This window comes from Notechis scutatus, chromosome 6, assembly GCF_049901735.1.
Source record: "Notechis scutatus isolate UNSWTSFEM ecotype Mainland chromosome 6, rNotScu1.2, whole genome shotgun sequence".
In the NCBI taxonomy this organism is placed as follows: Eukaryota; Metazoa; Chordata; class Lepidosauria; order Squamata; family Elapidae; genus Notechis; species Notechis scutatus.
In genome coordinates this window covers 19,254,597-19,276,348 of record NC_142014.1, presented here as the reverse complement: position 1 = coordinate 19,276,348, position 21,752 = coordinate 19,254,597, and the positions used below count along the sequence as shown (strand labels likewise).

Below are 21,752 nucleotides of genomic sequence, written 5' to 3'. Positions count from 1 at the left end.
ATGATGGAATAAATAGTTTAGGCATGGATGATTAATAACTGATAAATATATAAACATAAGTTAGTTTGACAATGTGAAAAATTATATAAACTGTGAGTAATGACTACGAAAGGATAGCACAAAAGATTTGTAACCAACTGACACACTGTATGTATATAAAATGGAAGATGGTTTTATGTTTTTATGTTTTGTTTGTATATGTTTGTCTTAAAAAATAAAAACTTTTATATAAAAAAAGGTTTGTGGACTTCAATTCCCAGAATTCCTGAGCTAACATGATTGGAGGAGGAATTATGGGAGTTGAATCCACAAATCTTAAAGCTGTCAAGTTTGAAGGCCACTGCTAAAGATGAAAAACGGTTGCAGGAAGTGGGTATGGCTAGTCTAGAGAAAAAAAGGCTAGGGTTGATAGCAGTGTTTCAATATTTGAAAGGCTGCCAGAAAGATGAGGAGGTCAGTCTATTTTCCAAAGCACCAGAAGGCAAGACAAGAAACAATGGATGGAAATTAATCAAGGAGAGAAGCAACCTAGAACTAATTTCCTGACATAATTCTGGGAGTTGAAGTCCACAAGTCCTAAAGTTGCCAAGTTTGGGGACCCCTGTATTAGGAGGATTCAGTATTCTCCTTATGACAGACCTTGAATTAGAGGCTTAGCCATCCAGTCCAATAATTGCAATGGCTAGACCATGGAAGGCTGGGAGGCAAATAAGTGACCATTTGCTATCAAGTATCCCTGCATGTGCTAGATGCATTTGGCAATTATTATATATCTGTGTCTGCCTGCTTAATTGTCCCATCTTGGTTTCTGTCCTCATTTGAGTATCCTTTTTCAGGTCATGCTCTTGTGCTGTCACAGTGCCAAATATTTGGATGTGATTTCTGATTTAACAGTGACCCTAGATGGATCCCAAATAAAGATTGTAGGGTTCTGCTTAGGACAAAGTTCTACTTTTTTGCAGTGAAATCAAGACGTGTGTGTGTGTATGTATGTGTAAGGAAAATCAATCTGTCTTTTCTCTTTTGTGAAAGCCAGCCAAAAGAGCAAATAATAAGAAATTCCGGCTTTTTCTTTATAAATCTTCATATTAACATTTTTGTAGAAAGATTAAATTAGCTGACCTTGTCTATGTTCAGAAAGTTAAGCTGGGTTAGGTTTGATTAGTACTTGGATGGGAGGGAGACCATCAGGTAATCAGTGAAGAATGGGAAGTAAACACAAAACATTCTGGAAGAAGGCAGCAGCAAAGTTTCTGTGCTGTTGCCATGAAAACTGAACAATTGTGCTCTGTGTATCAGTGTGTTCAGGAGGATGTAATTACACACCTATAAAAAAGAAGTACCCGGGAGATTTGATGAACTGCATGCTGAACTTATCCACTCTGATACAAACCAATACATTTGAGTTGAGAGAATTTTGAATCTGGACTATGTCCATGCAGAGAGGGATTAATTGAAATAATCAGATATATCTTATTCTACGATGCATTTTATGCTGATACCTGTTGTGAGCTACTAACCCTGAATCTAATCAAATTCCCTAATCATTTTAATCAATTCTACTTTCAGATGGATTCTGTTTAAGTGTGGCCAAACGTTGTCAAATTATATGCAAGATGTGTAGCAGTTTGACTGATACACCTACTTGATAAATTTATTAATATTAATTCATGCAGTGTGTTTTATGGACTAGTCACTGACTGTAAAAAAAATATCTTATCTATTGATACAGTGTCATTCTGCTACACATACAACCTTGACCTAATGTCAGGACACCTATGAATGATTGACTACAGTACAAACCAGCATGCTTCTGATGCAATTACAAAGTTTTGTGTGGCTACTTTGGGAATCTACTAACAAATGAACCAAGAATGTTAATTGTATGTTTTACATGTTATGGTGTATCTTTTAATTGTGTTTTATCTCTGATCATAACTCCATAGATTTAAAAAAGAGATTTTTTCCCTCTATTTTTACATCATTGTGTTAAATCAGAGTTAAATTTTAATAAAGTTTAACTTTATTAAAGTTTTTATACTATTTTTATTCTATTCTAGTGTTTCTTAAGCTTTTTCTTTCAGGATCCCTTCCTACTTTTTTAAAAAATATGGTTGATTCCAAAGGAGCTTTTGTTGGATTATATTTATAAGCAATTTATATTGAAAATGAAAATTGATGCATGCACTACAGGTAGCTGTTGACTACAACTGGGACCAGAATTTCCGTTGCTAAGCAAGGCGGTTCAGTGAATCATGTCCAAATGTATTGCTTCCCCCCCAGATGTTAAGTTAATCACTGCAGTTCTTAAGTGAATCATGTGGTTGTTAAGCAAATCTGGCTTCCCTCACTGATTTTGCTTGCCAGAAGCCAATTGGGAAAGTTGCAAATGACAATCACATAACCTTAGGACTGCAACCAGGGGTGGAATGCTACTGGTTCTGCCCTTTTCCTAGTATGATTTGATTTTCCTAATATGATTTGATTGCTTATTGTACCCTATGACTATCATTAAGCGTCGTACCTTATGATTCTCGACTCTTGACTAATGTATCTTTTCTTTTATGTTTTACTGAGAGTATTTGCACCAAGACAAATTCCTTGTGTGTCCAATCACACTTGGCCAATAAAGAATTCTATTCTATTCTCTGAAGAGCAGCAGACACTGAACTGGTTCTGTGTTTGCTGCTGTTTTGGCCCACCTGCCTGCCTGGGCTCTTACCTGATCTTTATCTCCTTTTTCAACCTCAGCTGCTTTGCGTGGCACAGCTGAGGTTGAAAAAGCAGGAAAAAAGAGACTTTTCAAATGCTGTGCACCAGCGCGCAGTGCTTTTCAGCTGTCCGGACAGCACAGCTTAATGTTTTTTTGCATGTGCGTGCGTAGTCACTGAACCGGTAGTAACACCGGCTGAATCCCACCCCTGACTGCAACTGTCCTAAATACTGTACATGTCAGTTTCCAAGCATATTGATCACATGATCATGGGGATGCTATGATGGTCTTAAGTGCTAGGACTGTTAAAACGTTTTTCGGTGCCATTGTAATTTCAAACGGTTACTAAAAGAATGGTTCTAAGTTAAGGACTACCTGTTCTGCTACCATTTCTTATGATGGCTTGATTTTAATGTATTTTTTAACCCACAGGTTGTCTTCATTTGGAGGATCCAAAGATCTCGGGGGACTCTCAGGGTGCTTAGGACCACACTTTTAAGACAGGGGTCTCCAAACTTGCCAACTTCAACTTCCAGAATTCCTCAGCCAGCCATGTTGAAGTCCACAAGTTGCCAAGTTTGGAGACCCCTGCTTTAGGAAATACTATACTCTTGCATTTCCTACTCTATTTTCATTTTTTGGTTAACAGTCTCATTTTAATATTATGAGCCCATGTGTAATCATCGTGGTGTTTTAATATTATTGCATCATCTTAGCAATGCTAGCCTTTATATATATATATTTTTTACTATCTCGTAGGTTTTATTGTCAGGTTTGAAATGATCGTAGTTCTTAAATTGCTGTTACTTTTTATTGATATCCCCTCAAAAAAGATTTTTGTGCAGCTCAGGCTCAGCAATTACATGAATCAAGGCGATGTAAGATCAACCCTATTTAAATACAGCCTTCTGTGCTAGTGTTTTGACGTCAGGTCAGTTTACGATGCCACTAATGACAGGGCGGCGATGACACTTGTTGTTGCTGTTGTGCTTGTTCTTCTGCAAAGCCAGCACTTCTGTCAAGCGCTCTTCATGGGGGCGGGAAAAGAATGCTAAAACAGCCAATCGGTGACCGACAAAACCCTCGCTTCTGCCCGAAGCCTTCCCAGGGTGACTCCCATTGATTGAAATCCCAACTCTTCTCCAATAGGATTTACTGATCTTCATCGGGCTTCCTTGAACCCACACGGAAGTATGTTCACTTGTGATAGGGCGCAAGCGACAGCTGATGCTCGGAGCCAATAGAGAGAGAGATTGCTCTGGGGTCTCAAGATGGCCGCGCGCAGGTCTCTGAGGAAAGGGAAAGGGGCCGGGATGGAGTGAGCCCCGAACCGTTCGGCCTTGGTCGGAGAAGAAATCGGGACCTGCCGGTCGAAATCGGGCATCGGATCCTGTGCCCGTTCACCGCTCCCGTTGCGGAGAAGAAGGGCTATGAGGTGACGGGAAGATGGCGAGCGACGCGGGGAAGAAGCAGTTTTGGAAGCGGAACGCGTCTCGGGTGCCGGGCAGGTAAGCGGGCGAAAAGTTGCGGGGTGCCTAAGCGGGAGCGTGTAAGGCGGTCGGGCTTTATGGGCTTCTCCCGGGGTGAAAAGTAGGTGGGCGTTTTCATTTTGAGCAGAGGCACCACGGTGTCGCGTCTCCTTTTCCGCCTCCCCGTTTCGCGAGGCGTTCGGTTCCTCCGGATCTGAAGCGATGGCTTTGGAAACGGGGGTGGTTGGGATGGAGTGGTTGGAAGAAGCCGGGGCTTGAGGGCGAGGGCGGCGGCGGTTGTTCTTTGGCCCTGGCTCTACAATGGTGATGAGTTTGCTGGAAGTATTCATTTATTTACTATTGATTTATTTTGTTTGTCAAGCATGTATGAGAAAACAAGTATAAGCATGAGCATAACATATAAGCATATAAGTATAAAGAGGTATAAGTATATACATAATGAGTAAGAATAAATGGATAAATGGGAATAATAAGGCAGGGACAGTAGGCACGCTGGTGCGCTTATGCACGCCCCCTTACAGGCCTCTTGGGAATGGAGTGATGTCCACGGTAGACAGTTTGAGTTTGCTGGAAGTACTTTGCCGATGTTTCCTGTGAGAAACGAGGACCTGGCAGGGCGGTAGGTGTAGTAACTAGCAGAGGTGAGACTTTATGATGATCTTGGGTGGAACCGCTACCTTTAAATCAAGAATAAAGTATCAGGTAAATAACGTTTAACACGACCATCCAGAGGCAAGGCATCTCTCTGTGTCAATACTCGGAGCTGTTATTGTTTCCTGCTGATAGATATTCTGAAAGCATTGTCGAGAAATTAGATATGTGTTTGGCCACTGTTGTGTTCTTCTTATGGTTGAACTGATAAGATAAAAACAAGAATGGAGAATAAAGTGCAGCAGTCACCGAAGAAGAAATTACTTCATGTCCTTCTTGGATTCTGTAAGGTAACCCTAAATTCTGAGGCTCAGGGGAGGCCTTTTATTTTTGATTTTCTGAAGCCTCAGAATGGAGTGCTTTGGATTTTAATCTGAGAGGCCGTAAGTATATTTTGCATTTCTGTGACCTGGCCACAAAAATCTGTGTTTTTGGGGGTGGGGGGAACCCAATTCATAAATATCTCATAGAGAAAGCTGGCTCTTTTAAGTTCAGTTGGCAACAGTATTGTATACAAGTTAGTCTTCCACTTAACAACCATTTGTTTATTGACAGGTCAAAGTTACAACAGCATTGAAACAAGTGATTTATGATTGTTTTTCACATGACCGCTGCAGCATCCCCCTGGTCACGTGATCAAAATTCCAAATTCCCTGCGAGTGGCATGTGCTTATGACAGTTGCAGTGTCCTGGGGAAGTGACACCTTCTGACAAGCAGAATCAAAGGGAAGGCAGAATCACTTAACAATTTTTTACCAACAGTAGAGACCTTCAAGTTTCTATAATCTCTCAGGACTTGAAAGGAACACCTAACATTAGAACCATCATTAAAAAGGCATGTTCTTCCTGTGCCAACCAAGGAAGCTCAGATTGTCCAAGAATCTGCTGATCGAGTTCCACAAAGGAATTATCGAGCCTGTCATTTGTACCTCTATAACTGTCTGGTTTGGCATAGCAACCAAACAGGATAGGTACAGACTTCAACAGATAGTAGATTGCAGAAAATAGAAGGCAGGGTAGTTGCAGAAAAACAATAGCAACTACCCTGCCTTCCATTGAGGACCCAAATACTGCACCATCCAGAAAGAGGGCTGAGAAAATATCTACAGATCCCTCATAACCTGGACATAAACTGTTTCAACTTCTCCCCTCAAGATGCTGTTGTAGGCCACCGTATGCCAAAACAACAAGTTTCTTCCCATATGCCATCACTCTGCTAAATACCTAATTTCCACAGCACTATCTTACGCCTAACACTGTTTACCTATGTAGTACATTGTATTGCTATTATTCCTCTCATCTTTTCCATCTTCTCATCTTTCTCACCTGTCATCTTTCTTACTACCTTTTCCTATTGGTATATTATGCTTTATCAATTGTTGTATCTTATGATTTATTATCTATGACTTATCACTTTGTTGTTTGTAGGTACAGTGAGAGCTTATGCGCCGGAGACAAATTCCTTGTGTGTCCAATCACTCTAGTTTCTAGTCTCTAGTCTCTATTGATTACTTCTCTTTCTATGATTTCTATATTTCTATTTCTATATTTCTAGTCTATTGACAATTTCAGTGATTCACTTTACAACTGTGGCAAGAAAGTTGTAAAATGGGGTAAAATTCACTTAAAAACTCTCTTGCATAATAGTGAAGCTAAAGCAAAAAACTTAGACTAGTAGGAATAAATTAGATAACTTTAGATAGCATAGAATTTTGGAGGGTTGAAAAATCACAGTTTGTTGAACATTGTCCCTTTAATTTTTCTGTTAAGGTGAAAAATCATACCCTCACATCCTTATCTATGATGGAAAAGCAATTATCAGAACCTATGATTGGTTATTTTCTCACAAAGACCTTGAATTGGAATGTAGGAGGCATAGTTTTGTCGGGATTGCTTGATTTAGTTTGGGTTTTTAGGAATACATTTTCATTCAATGTTAGAAAGTCTTCTAGGAACAGAATAAAAAAAATAAATTTCTCCATTTCAGAATTAGAGAAGTTCACCTGGAAAATTACAAGCTTTTTTGAAAATCACAACTAAGGAATGGTAAAAGGAGCAGAGTAAGATAACAGAAAGCTTTTGGATTTGACCCAGTCTTATTGGAAAAGAATCTAGAGGCCAGTGTTAATTGATGAAAATGCGGGAAGCATTGTTGTAAGATAGTGATGAAACTGGGCATTAAAAAGATTCTAAAGGCAATTTGACCAGAAGGTACTTTAGCCAAGAGATCTGGACACAAAATTGCTCTTCATGCACAGGCAACAGAAGGTGTTGACAACAGAAAAAGGAGTTATCCTGGAAGATCAAGATAGGTATTTGCTCAGGTTAGAGGGAGGAGCCATTAAAAGCTTCTTTGCTAGGAAAAATATTAAATGATTCCTTTATAACCAAGCTTTGCATACAATGGAAGATATAAATATAGTTAAGCAATTGCAGCTTACTGTATTGTAAATACATTTAGTAAGGAACACTGTCACAGTTTTAATCAAAACAGGCTACCAAATGTAGAGTACTGAGAGTAGTTTTGGGCTTATCTATAGAACTAAAATTATGAATTAGAGGGTTTATTTTGATGGTAGTAATTAAAGTTTTTAATAAAATATTAAGTCCATCAAAATGCTTCTTCAAATCACTGGTAGTGATTGTATAAACTTAAGTCTTACAGTTCTCAAACTTGGAAACATAGTCTGTTAAGAAATCAAATGTATGCACAAGTATTTCATAATTATCATACACATATCGCAATATAATATAATATAATACATATTCAAACTTGTCACAATAGTTTGCAATACATAACCAACTCCACTCAGAAAAACTTTCTAGCTGTTAAATCTTTGATAGGAAGAGACTTCAGTTGAGTAAAATATATTTTCATAATAACTAGTTAATATTTTGAAAGGAATAAGCTTTTTGGGAAATATAAATTTCGAAGAGCAACAAATCATTGGATTACTATAAATCTGGATGATTTGCTTCACATAGTTCTTTATTTTGGGTAGGAAGAATGTTACATCAGGTAGAATATGATATTTCTAAATTTTAGCATGGCAAATTGAGATGAAGGCTTGGAATGAAGAATGGACTTGGATGTAGACAATAAACTTGTTCTTGGTATGATACCTTCCACAGTCGTTGAATCTCCTCCATTAAATGATGATAACATCTGCCAGAATAACTTCAGCATCTTCATTGCACCTGAAAGCATTTTAATAATATGAGGTTTATCAAATCTCTTTTGCCTACTTCGATATAATATAAATAAAAATTTTGTTAACCATTTCTGACATTTATGTTGATTGTATATAATTTTCAGTGAAATAACAAATGTCAGGATTCTGGCAGTTACTCCAATTGAATTATGAGGAGCCACACTCCCAAAACTTCAAGGGATTTATTAGAAGTCAACATGTCGGCATGATCTGGGTGTAGCCGATTCTGAGATACGTAATTCACTGTCACCCTTGACCCTGCTTTTCCCCCCACCCCTCTGGGTGTATCATAATTCATATTCTTCAATGTAACACGTCCATAGCCAAGAGTCATCAATCATGCTCTCCAATTAGATTTTTGCACAGCAGAAGCTTCAGTCATCTAAACAGTCTCTGAAGAAAATATGAATGGAATGAATATGAATGGAATGTACTTTCACTGCTGCCTGCTCTTTGAAATCCCCCCCCCTTTTCTGTTGACAACTATACAATGTGTATAGAAAATGTTTTATGAGTTGACAATAAAATCAAAAAAGGGAAAAAAAATTATTCCAGGAAAGAGTACAGTATAGCCTTTCTTATAACATATACTGCATTTCAATTGCAGCATTCAGTTATTACATTTTAAAGTGAGGGTTAATCAGGATTGTTTCTATGAATCAAATTCCTGCTGAGTTTTATTTTCTCAGTAATAATGATATTTTGCATTCCGAATAACATAATTTATTAGTGCTTAGGGAAGCAGCTATATGGAATACAAAGGTTTGCTAACCATTTTAGAAAGTCTTTATTTCAAACCTTGCATAGTAGTAAATGTAGTAGCTGTCCAAGACTATGTGACCAGTAAGCAATGGGTTGGACACACGTGCTCTAAGTACTTTTCATTCTTAAGTCTTCTTCAACAATAAACTAGCTTTGGGGGGAATTTTTATCAATTTGATTACTATTTTAGGAAACAAATAATAACTTTAGAAAATGAGTGATAGATTAGAAAAATACATCAACATTGATCCCACATTGGCTACATTGATTCTAGCCAGTAGAGTAGATTGTAAAATAATCTGTTCACATATGGAGATGATTGTTTTCCTTCAAATTTCCTTTTCATCTGTGTTCACTTTCCACTTTTACATAATTCTTAAGAATTCCAAAAAATGCATTATCAAAAGCAAGAAGAGCCCTTTCTATCAAATCTTGCCATTGTGACTGGGCAGCCAATAGTGCATTAAAAACAACAACAAAATCTGCATGAGATAACTATATTTGCTAATAAATTTTCTTTCTTTCTTTCTTTCTTTCTTTCTTTCTTTCTTTCTTTCTTTCTTTCTTTCTTTCTTTCTTTCTTTCTTTCTTTCTTTCTTTCTTTCTTTCTTTCTTTCTTTCTTTCTTTCTTTCTTTCTTTCTTTCTTTCTTTCTTTCTTTCTTTCTTTCTTTCTTTCTTTCTTTCTTTCTTTCTTTCATAGGCTTAGACTAACCTTCTGACTCCCATGATCAGTAATACAACCAGATCTTTAAGGCTTTCCAAAGGTTGTGGCCAGCCTAATGTTAGCCTTTTGTGTGTATTAGTATTATGTAGTGTACCTATTAGTTATAAAAATCAGCCTGTATCTTTTTTGGATGGTCTTTTTAACCAAGTTACAAATTTCTCCAGTAGATTTTGTTCCTCCATTCAGAACTGGATGGTGGTAAGTGCTTCCATGGAAAGTGAGATAGCCAAGTAGTTGTTTTCATTTCTCTCCTCCTCCTCCCTCCTCCTCCTCCTCCTCCTCCTCCTCCTCCTCCCTCCTCCTCCTCCTCCTCCTCCTCCTCCCTCCTCCTCCTCCTCCTCCTCCCTCCTCCTCCTCCTCCTCCTCCTCCTCCTCCTCCTCCTCCTCCTCTTTTCAGTAAGTATTTAGGGCTACCAGATCTAGACTGCAAAAATCTGTTCATTAGATGCAGTAGCACAGGGATATTGGGTGCCTGAATTCTTTGTTGCCATCTAGAAATTGTCCTGATTTTTGCACTCACGGTAGTCAGGCTCAGAATTCCAAAGTTGCTGCTTTGTCCATCTGCAAGAAAGAAGGCAGTTGTATCATGTTTCCAAACTCTTTGTTTGATCTTGGAGTTAGGGGTGAGATTGAGATGACTGTAAAGCTCCAGTGATGACCTATAAGCATCTCCATATTTTGAAAGTTGTTAGGATCCTTTCATGTAGGCTGTAATCGGTATAATTATGAACTTGGTATTATGAAACCTGCTATAGAAAGTTATTGAATATGCCACATTCACATTTTGTGGATTTACTTCCAAGTATTAGAGACTTGCTGTAATTGAATTGAATATTATTTCTCTTATTTTTCTTTTTAGTATTCAACATGTATATGGAGCTCAGCATCCTCCTTTTGATCCACTGTTGCATGGAAAGTAAGTTTTTTTTTCTTTTGTGGCTGAGGGACTTTATTTTTGTGAAAATCTTACTGCCTTATTTTAAGCTTTAGTAAATGCTTTAGTCTTATTCCTATTCTGCTTCTTTCTGGCATAAGTGTCCTCATGAATACAAAGGAATACCACTTTGGCTAGGTTAGCTTATTGAATAAATATTTAATGCCATGCATTTTAAAGAAGTAAGTACTCATTTCTTGTTAAAAACTCAGAGATACAAATAGCCTAATCAACTGAGTCATATTCACATTTTTAGTTATAATGTTTAAACACAAAGTAACTTCATCATAATGTTTATAAATGACATTTGCTATCTGTTCTGTTACTGTACTATAGCTTAAAAGGAACTGCAACATGCAACTTTAACTGTATTTTTTTCCTTCTCTTTAAATAAACTGATGAAATTAATTAATGGATTATGTATTGTATTGATATACTATTAAAATCATAATCTTTAATTAGGTGAAACAGTGCATTATAGGGAAAAGTTTTTTTTTTTAATCAAGGTACTTCATATGGGATAACTTACAGAATGCATCTGAAATCCAGGACTGATGACTCTTGTGGAACTGAAATTTGGGAAACTATTATAAAACATTTTATAACATAAAAATTATCATGAAACAATTTGTGATACAATACAAAATGTCGTAAGATATTTCTTGTGCTTTTGTTTGACTATGCTATATCGTTCAAAATGGGCTGTTTTGAAGGCAGATACATCTCTGAATGTATCCCAACCTTTCCAGTGAAGACAGTACACCAGAAGCTCTGTTGTTATTGAAGGCATTGAGGAATCTGGCAAAGAAATACGTTTGAAAGGATGCCCAAAAAGTTATGAATTGTCTCGTTTCATTTAAGACTCTGCTCTGTTGCTTGCAAACAAGCCAGAATCTTAATTTAGCAATACATTCTGAATTGTTGTTTGCATCTCCTTTTGTGTTGTGAAACTGTAACTAGATTACTCTTGCCATGACTTCTCCATTTCATTTGATTGCATAAATAGAAAACAGAAATGAACAGGTTTTATGTACCAGCATGTGACTTATTCATCATAAACACTAAATCCTGGATTTGTATGTGAATACTGCTCATTTCTTTATGTAAAATGAAAGCTTTGTGATTTACTTTGCTGATACTAATGCTATATACTTTGCCTATTTCCAGGCAGGAAATTCTACTTTCTAACAAACACTAATTTGATTTTATATATGAACTATAATCTGGTTCATATTTATTTACTGCAGTGGTTTCATTTTCTTACTGTGAGAAATTGGGAAGGCATATAGAACATTGTCTCATTTTCCCCCCCATTACAGTAAATATGTGATAATTTGGGAATACGCAAGCCATATTGTAGGACCTTGGAATGGCAGTCTTACAAATTTACATTGCTCTATATGAGGGATGCACATTCATTCGCTGACTTTACTCTTTGTGAAGAAAAGCTGATCTGTTTTCTTCTAGTGAATTTACTGTGGACATCAGAATACATTCTGCTGATATGACGAGTCTTGTAAGATATCATGTCAGGACGTGTCAATATATCTAATGAATAGAGTTCAGTCTAATTCATAGCAGAGGTGGTATTCAGCAGGTTCTGACCAGTTCTGGAGAACCGGTAGCGGAAATTTTGAGTAGTTCAGGGAACCGGTAGCGGAAATTTTGAGTAGTTCGGAGAACCGGAAAATACCACTTCTGACTGAAGATTTTACAGTATCCTTCCCTTACCACGCCCACAGAACTGGTAGTAAAATTTTTTGAATCCCACCACTGATTCATAGATCAGAAAAGTAAACAAAGGATCCTTGCTGTGATAACAGAGAAACCATAGCTCCCTAGTCATTCAGCTATCTCAGTTATAATAGATTTTTCAACAGTGCTTGCAGTTCTAAGGAGTATTGTTTAGAGTCTCAGGAGTGGCAATTCACAGTTTATGGCTGCTTTTTCAGTACTGGTAGTAAAAGTTTATAAAACAAAAGTAAACATTAATTGCTCTTTAAGTGCCTGCTGAAGTTTTAGATTTATTTTGTTATGCTGATGTCTGTTTCGATGCCTAATCTTATGTTTAAGTTTTTCTTCATGTAACCCATAGTTTTCTTTCTCATATAACCTAATGCTATTCCTACAATACTGGTGTTGCATGGTTAGACAATGTTCTAGTTAGCATGTGGACAGCCATGAGCCACTTAGACATTCAGCAGATGCAAAGACATATTTTTACAATTATACTAAGTTAAACTCCCTTTTATGACTCTGTGATCCCTTAATAGAATAGAACAGAATCCTTTTTATTGGCCAAGTGTGATTAGACACCCAAGGAACTTGTCTTGGTGCATAGGCTCTTAGTGTACATAAAAGAAAAGATACATTCGTCAAGAGTCAAGAATCATCAGGTACAACACTTAATGATAGTCATAGGGTACAATAAGCAATCAAATCATACTAGGAAACAGGCAATAAAAATCGTTAGGATACAAGCAACAAATTTGGATAAGAGTCAGGATGACTGGCTGGAGCTGAGCATTTACTGGCTGGATGCCCTTCCTGATGCCATGTGGAGTTTGCAGGAAATATTTTATTTGTGTCCTAGGAGAGAAACCTTTGCCTTAACCTATGATTGAACTCTCAACCTTCTGAGTGGGAGGCGAGTTAGGGTTAGGGTTCAGCGCTAGGACACTAAGTCAAGGTTGATTACTTAAAAATAAAGTAATAAACCAAAAGTATATTGAAAATTAAAAATTGTAGATTTTTTCCCTGAGATCTACACATATCTAAAACAGATATTGTCTGAACAAATATTAAGGGGGGGAAATCCAAGCTATTGTTGCATGATGCCATTAAGTGTAATAACATGGCTAAGGTGTGTTATAATCATAATCATTACAGATAATTATGGAATTGCTTGCTGTTGCTTTCTTGCATACCTTTTCTGTGTTCTTGCTTTTTGACATGTAATTAGTACCTGGCTCCATTAAGTGGCAGTATGTTGGGTAAGGCATTGACTTGCATTACACATAATAATCTATTGTTTGCAAATAGCAATGCTCAAGTATCACACAAATTTAACTGAAAAGTAGACAACTATTTAGTACGTTTTAGTTTGAATGAATCTTATCACTATTGTATCTACACCAACTATCACTAATGCAAATCAGAATTCAGAATAAGGTTGCAAACCCAGCTTAGAAAACTGGTTAGTATCAAAATATTTCCATTTTCTACTGGTGAATGTACATTAGTAACTGTAGGAGATGAGCAGGCTGAGCCCAAGGATCATTGTAAGTTTTGTAATTTCTGTCAAGTTGGTGTGTAAGCTTTAGCTTCATGAAAGATTAATGATAGAAGGACTGATAGTGGTTACTTAAGCTTGACTTTGTCAGGGGATCATCCTGGCTGACAATTAAAGGCCCCTCTTTTGTCTAGTTGTAAGATTCAGACAATGTGAGACAAGGAGTATTATTTTAAGTATCAAGGTCATTAATGAAAGCATTTTTGACATTAATTAGCTCCTATTGTGTATTTATTTGCCAAGCCATTATGTGTATATATTTTCTTCTTGAAGTTTTGAAAATACTGTATTTAATGAAGTTTCTATTTAACATATGGTAGTAAAAAAAAACCCCTAAAATGTATAAAAGTATGCAGTCTTTTTCTCCACTAGCGTTTTCTTGATATATTACTACTGTTTTATAAAGCCAGCTTGATTTTATGGATACAACATTGATTATACACATTGCATGCTCTGTATAGCAATACTTTTTACCTCTTACAAAGGCTTTTATTGTCATGATTTTTATTAAATAGATAAGCTAGTGTTTTTTTTTAAAAGAAATAGCTTCAGCTTCTATCCCTTCCTCTTCAAATGAGATAATCAGCAAGTATGTGTAAAAGAATGTGTTTTTTTCCCCAAGCTTCCTGAAATAAAGACAAACTGTTCAACCAAATGGAACAAAAAGAAAAAATGGCCCTTTGTGCTAAAATATCCAAAGCCACATATCCAAAATGGTCCTCAACTTAAAACCGCAGCGTGGGCCTGGCCATTATGGTTGCGTGTTACAATGACAGTTAAGTGAAGCATCTGACTTAACGACCCCTATTCCTGCTTTCCCCATTGCAATTGTTAAATGAACGTGTGGGTCGTTAAGCAGAGCATGGGGTGGATCTCAGGGGGAAGCTTTTGGAGGCCTAGTGCCAGCTCAAGCTCACCTGTCCCGGACCTCCTAAGTTCTCCCCCTCCCCAAGACAGCCAGTGCTGCTCCGCTCTCTGCCCCTCAGGGTTACCCAGGCCTCAGCCTGCTCCTAAGCCGACTGTCTAGCTAGGCAACAGAGCCTAAAATCTGGCCAGCAGAAGCGGCTGGCACACGGAGGATAGTTGTAGCCTGTAGGCTGAGACCTACTTCCATCCACCCATCCAAGGGACTTGCAGAGGCAGGGGGAGTCTCGGGAGGCCCTTGGGTGGCTAAATGGGAAAATGGTCTTTAAGTAGTATTAAGGGGTTGCTGTGTGAGTCAAGTAGGCACGTGTGCTCAAGGCCCTTTAGCTCAAAAAGAATGCATGGGTGCCACAGGGGTAAGTGAGAGGTCCCATACTGGTTGTGAATGGTGCAGGGAGGGTGGCCTGTGTTGGCACAGATACCTGGGGTGCTTGGGATAGTGCAAGAAATCCTGTGCAGATCAAGGACAGTACGTGGGGTGGGTAGCGCAGGTTGGGAAGGGTGTGTGTGTGTGTGTGTGCCTAAGAAGTGCTGCATGAGTTAGGCAAAGCCTGTGGGACAAGCTTGGTTTGGGGAAGGGTGTGTATAGGTGCATAAGAAATACTGCATGAATCAGGAAAGGTTAATCCATTTGAGATACCTCGATTTGAAAATTGTTGCCCTGTGACATTGTTTTGATTGTTTAAAAGTTCACAACATTAATTTTAGTAGTATATGGATTGTAGTAACTCTCTCTCTCTCTCTCTCTCTCTCTCTGTGTGTGTGTGTGTGTGTGTGTGTGTGTGTATCTATAATCTATACACACACACACACATATATGCATGCATATAAATTATTATATGTCAAATGTTTTTAAAAACAATCTCCGTCTTCTGATTTAGCTGTTTTCATGTTGTGATGTTTAATCCACATCTCATGTCTGTGAAGTCCAGCATTATATTGGAAGAGTCTAAGTCTGTAATATATCTGATTGATACTGTTTGTGATAATTCCAACTGGCATGACGGACTCTGTGCAGACCAAGGTTGTACAGAGTTTGTACAATGATTATTCACGTTGGAAGATAAGCAGAGCATATGAAGACCATATGTTCTTGAGAAGGACTTTTTACTTCAGTGTTAACAGCTATACAGAATTATTACTTATTGTTAATTGAGATCTGTCTCTCCCTTTTCTCTTTTGGCTTGTTTTATTTTAACAGCTACAACTGAGTAGCGGAGTGGAAATTCTGGACAGCCATTTTGGGCAGCCATTTTGGACAGAATGGTATAATGTCTCCTGCTTAGGTACGGGGGTTGGACTAGAAGACCTCTTAGGTCTCTTGCGACTCTGTTATTCTGTTGTTCTCAAAAGGACATCCTAATCTGCTTGCTTTTTCATCAGAAATATATCACTTTTAACCAACTTGAATTTTTTCCTTAATTAAATTTTACAGTAATGCAAGTATTAGTAAAAGCTGCTTTTTTGTTTGTTTGTTTTTTTAAACAGTTTAAAACAAGGAATCAAGCCTCCTACGACCCCAGTAAAAGCAAAGAAAGTCAGCACATTTCAGGAATTTGAAAGCAACACGAGCGATGCCTGGGATGTAGGAGAAGATGATGACGAACTTTTAGCAATGGCTACAGAAAGCCTCAACACCGATGTAGTCATGGAAACAGCTAACAGAGTAATTCAGAATCACAGCAAATTACACGAGCAGCACAAATTGCAGGAGGAACAGATAGAAAGGGAGCAGAAAATTTCAGACTTGCCTTCAGCTGCATGTGGTGACAACAGACTGGTTAAATCTGTCAGCGAAACAAACACATCAAGTTCTGCAGGTATATTACCCTTAAGAAACTCAATCGCTGCCCTGTGCTTCCCTGGCTGAATGCAATGGTTCTTCTTGAGCACCAATTGAAAGGTCATGCTGATTTTCCAAAAATGAAGTTGGAAAATGGCTAATAGCTCAGTTCCGATACTGCGAATATTAAATGTATTATCCCGACTTACATGGAACTCTAATCCCTCTTAGTTTTCCAGAGACTCTGGTAGGAGAAATGGGGGGGGAAAAATCTACTTTTAATTATTTTCAGTATGAGAAAACTGCGAAACAACAGATTTCTAATAATTATATAAAATAGCACTGTACTTTCTTTTTATAAGTAAAATACTTCTTTTCTTACAAAAGGAAATTTCAGAGTGGTAGTCCTTAGTTTTCCCATCCGCTTCTTGACAAACATGAGGTAAATAGCAGGATAGATCTCATATTTGAGTTGGAGGTAAGGGGATAAAATACTGCTATTTGTAGTCCAAAGTTTATTGAAAATACATAGTAATACTCTACAGGGAGTCCTCCACTTATGACCACAATTGAGCCCAAAATTTATGTGGTCAAGTGGGACATTTGTTAAATGAGTTTTGCCCCATCTTACGACTTTTCTTGCCACAGTTGTTAAGTGAATCACTGCGGTTGTTAAACTAGTAACACGGTTGTTAAATGAATCTGGCTTCCCCATTGACTTTGCTTGTCAGAAGGTCGCAAAAGGGGATCATGTGACCCTGGGACACTGCAGCGGTCATAACTATGAACTACTAGTTGCCAAGCATCTGAATTTTGATCACATGATCACGGGGATGCTGGAAAGGCTGTAACTGCAAAGCGGTCATAAGTCACTTTTCTCAATGCCGTTATAACTTTGAATGGTCACTAAATGAACTGTTGTAAGGACTCTCTCTCTCTCTCTGTGTGTGTGTATAAATATCTTTTCTTTCCCCATTTCAGATTTGATCAACTTTATGCCTTGTTTCCCCTGTTATATTTTCTAGACACTAATGGAAATACTTCTGTGCCAAGATCTCAGTCTCTTCCACAAGCCTCTACAAATGCACTTACTGGTGGGGTGGCAGATAATGCCTCCGGTGTTCATGTATTATCTGAAAGAGAGGCCTTGCGATTAGATAAATTCAAGCAGCTTCTTGCTGGCCCAAATACAAACCTTGGTAAGTATTCATAAACATTAAACAGCACATTAGATTAAGATCCCTTAAATAGTTGTGAGACAGGAGTAGGCGGTTTGCTCTTTCCTAAAAGGCATATTGGAACTTTTTTACTGCCTTCTATTCTGTTTAATTCTTTTGGCTTAATGGAAAGATAGGTGGTCTATTCCTGCACCTGTCCCAAGGATTTTAACTGTAAACCTATTGTTGAGCTTTTGTTGTCAAATCATTTCATTATTACGGTAGTGGAATTGCAGTTTTAAGGATATCTGGCTGAAGTTTCCTCTAAAATGGCTTGGGAAAGAATCAAAACAATTATTACAGGGATAGGAGAAAGATTTTAACTGCATCCCCAGAGATCTCATCTCTAGGTAGGTTATACTCTTCCCAGACCTTCAAGCAAAATTGTTTGGCAGCCAAAAGGAATGCAATTTCTTCTTGCTGTATAGTCAAATGTGCCTGTTATTTAAACAGACATAAAAAAATATATCAGAAAGCCAGAATTTTGCAGGCATCCACTTGCTCAATTTTACTTACCAAGAGCCTCCTTCTCTTTAATATCTGTATAGGGAGATATTTAATTTTTTTTATCCATATTCAGAAACATGGATGGAGAATGAGTCTACATTTATAGGTACCTTGGTCTATTTTTCTCTGGAGATTTTCTTTAATTACCATAGGTTCTGAAGCAGTAGATTTCATGAGCATTGATTCTGTGAGCAATTAATCATATAAATTATACTTTAGATAAAGAATTTCCTGGGTCTCCATCATAGTCCTGGTCTAGAATTGCATCAGCTATTGAGCTGCTCTGAATATATTCCTGATTAACTATAGTTAAAAGATATGTTGGTTATGATGATGATGATGATGACGAAGAAGAACAAGAGGCAATAAAAAAAGTATTCCTTTGCAGGTTCCCCTCTCTCCCCCATTCACCATGAAAGAAAGAAAGCTCCATGATATTGTCTGTCTGTTTTATGTTAAAGATTAAAACATTTTCACATATGCACATGCAATAAATATACATTTTTTTTTTTTTTAGTAAACAGGAACAGGAACGAATTTCAGCGTTGTCGATATGTCAGTTTTAGGAAACCTTTAATCTGTTTTCTATATCAATGTGGTAGAGGGGAGGAAGTGTCATAAAAAATTATCACATAAACTCATAGGTATCTTTCTTGACATGTACAAGAAAGATACTTATCAATTGATGCATCATCCCATATGTTATGAACTTGTTTGGTAGCGCTTGATACTGCTTTTTTTTCATAAAGAATTTGAAATACATTATGTTTTTTTTTTTTGCAATACAGAGTAATAGAATAGAAGTGCAATGTGGCAGATTAACATTTCATTATATTTTTACTTTTACATTATCTTTTTACTTTTGCTGTTCTTATTATAACATTCTTATGAAAGTACTTTTTGAACTATTTGAATTAAATAAAATAAAACTCATTCTGTGCATTTTTCTTTTGTGACAAGCCATTTTTTGTCTTCTCACCTTTGATCCCTCTCCAGACTAGACAGTTTGTCATTGATAACAACTAGGTATTGACATTTACTTTATTCCCAAGTTAAACACAGAATACCAATTTTTTTTACACATATTTCACTTTCAACTTTTGCAATTGCTTTGTTCTGCTACTTATCCCTGCTAAGCTCACTCTTTAACTCCTTTTCAGCATATATGTCATATTAATTAACAAATTCAGATGTTAAAGAAATTTCAAAGAGGGTTAGGACAGCATATATCATACAGCAGATAAAGATTGTGGAAAGAAGTAATATAATCTAGGAATAAGAACTTATTTAGACAGCTGATAGAATTTGGGGAAAAAATATGAAAGAAAACTGAATTATGGACCCTGGTGGTGATTAATGCTTCCCTATAGGACGGAATGGTGACCCAGAACTTTAAGGAGGCTATGGTCTGCCCTCTTCTTAAGAAGCCATTGCTGGACTCTGTCCAGTTGGAGAATTTCCGACCTGTCTCCAATCTTCCCTTTTTGGGGAAGGTTATTGAGAAGGTGGTCACACAGTAGCTCCAGAGGTTTCTGGATGAAACGGATTATCTTGACCCCTACCAGTCAGGATTCAGGCCTGGATTTGGGACAGAAACAGCATTGGTCACACTTTTGGATGATCTCTGGTGGGAATGGGATGGGGCAGTGCATCCATCCTTGCTTTACTTGACCTCTCGGCGGCTTTCAATACCATTGACCATGGGATTCTCTTGGGGCAGCTTTGGGGGGGTAGGAGAGGGGGGCCTTGTGTTGTCCTGGTTCACTTCCTTTGTGGCCGCTCTCAGTCAGTGTTGATAGGAGGGGAGAGATCCAGCCCTCGCCCACTGCTTTATGAGGTTCTGCAGGGCTCGGACTCTCTCCGCTCCTGTTCAACATTTATATGAAGGCCGCTGAGTGAGATCATCCATCACCATGGACTGAGGTATTACCAATATGCTGATGATACTCAGCTGTATATCTCAGCCTGTGGTGAATTAAGTGTTGCTGTGTCCTCCCTCTCAAGTGCCTGGAGGCTGTTAGGGGCTGGATGGGGAGCAACGGGTTGAAACTAAACCCTTGCAAGACCGAGTGGCTCTGGGTTTGGGGTTCGTTGGCTCAGGGAGAATTGCCACCTTGGATGGGATGGTACTACCCCAAACCCTGTGAGTAATCTAGGGGCTTTCCTGGACTCATGACTCCTGGTCAAAGAGCAGGTGTCAGTTGTGGCCAGGTGGGCCTTTGTGCAACTGCGGGTTGTGCACCAGTTACACCCTTTCCTGGACCAACGGTCCCTACTCAGAGTCACTCATGCCCTACTCACTTCCCGTCTTGATTATTGCAATGCGCTCTACATGGGGCTGCCCTTGAAGAACATCCGGAAGCTCCAATTGGTGCAAAATGCAGTGGCCCACATGGTTTTGTGCAGACCCCGGTGTGCACATGTTTCACCTTTCCTGCGGGAGCTGCATTGGTTGCCTATTTGCTTCCGGGTACAATTCAAGGTGCTGGTTGTCACCTTTAAAGCCCTTCATGGCTTGGGACCAGGTTATCTGAGAGAACGTCTCTTGCCGGTCACATCTACCCGACCCATTAGAGCAGGGATGTGTTCATAGACCACACAGAGAGAAAACAATTAGTCTGTAACCCAGTTTGCAGTGCTTTACTGAAGAAAAGAAATTAGCCTTTTTGAAAAACAATAACAAAGTCTTCCTATCCTCTCTCATAAGGAAGTCCTAGTGATAGGGGCTATTTGGAAGGCCCTGTCTCCTGTGTGAGGACTGAGAAGGGTGCATGAGAGAACTATGTGTGTGCAAGGGAAGAACAACATATATGTGCATGTGTGCATGAGGAAGCAAGGGGCACAAGAAGCAAGCAAGGCAGCAAGTTATCTTGTGATTTTACATCCATATATGAAATTGTTCTGTGTCTTATTTCTTATCAGTAGAGAAGCATTCAGATGTTTCAACAAACCAGGCACTCAAATGGCACGTTTAAAGTGTACCAGTATTGTACTGGGTTTTATGAGGATTACACAATAAGGGGAGCTTGGTCCATCAGTTGAGATCAAGCTAAAGTAACATTGAGTCCTTCCTTACAATATCTTCTTTAAGTGAAAATATTTCCTATTGGTCACAGTGGCACTTAGATAAGAATGCATAATCATAGCTCCTACTGATACGCTTTGTCTTTGTAGGACAATGTTAAGAATAGTCTTACGGTATTGTTTCTTACTTCAGAGGTTTGGAGAAAAGATGTATGCCTCTCTTGGTGACAAATGGCCATGATTTGGAATTATTTCATTGGTTCCCTGCCCACTTTCATAATTGCTCATCTCAAATGTCCTTTTCTGCTCTCTGAAGCCAAACACAGCTGCACAGATAGTCTAGCTCCAGCTTTGTGGTTGAGGTGCTCCTCATCGCCCCCAGTGGAAGGGAAATTTGGGAGCAAATATTGACTTGTTGCTTAAAACTCTCCAAACAAGTTAACCTTGAAAAAACAGTAAGTATTTATAAATACGACCTCAATTTCCTGAATGGGGAAGATTCCATGAGACACTAAAGC

At 38.2% G+C, this 21,752-nt stretch overlaps 1 protein-coding gene across 2 annotated transcripts in view; it reads left to right on the top strand.

The window, feature by feature from the left end:
• Window positions 1-3,896: 3,896 nt before the first annotated feature.
• Window positions 3,897-21,752, top strand: part of TBC1D22A (TBC1 domain family member 22A) — a 111,294-nt gene continuing 93,438 nt past the window's right edge. The window contains exons 1-4 of one of the 2 annotated variants that reach the window (XM_026677657.2): window positions 3,897-4,221; window positions 10,413-10,469; window positions 16,192-16,523; window positions 17,512-17,685. In XM_026677657.2, coding sequence (XP_026533442.1) covers window positions 4,160-4,221; window positions 10,413-10,469; window positions 16,192-16,523; window positions 17,512-17,685 — 625 coding nt within the window. In that variant the 5' untranslated portion in view covers window positions 3,897-4,159. The remainder of the gene's footprint in view (window positions 4,222-10,412; window positions 10,470-16,191; window positions 16,524-17,511; window positions 17,686-21,752) is intronic. The other variant, XM_026677656.2, reaches the window with a different exon arrangement.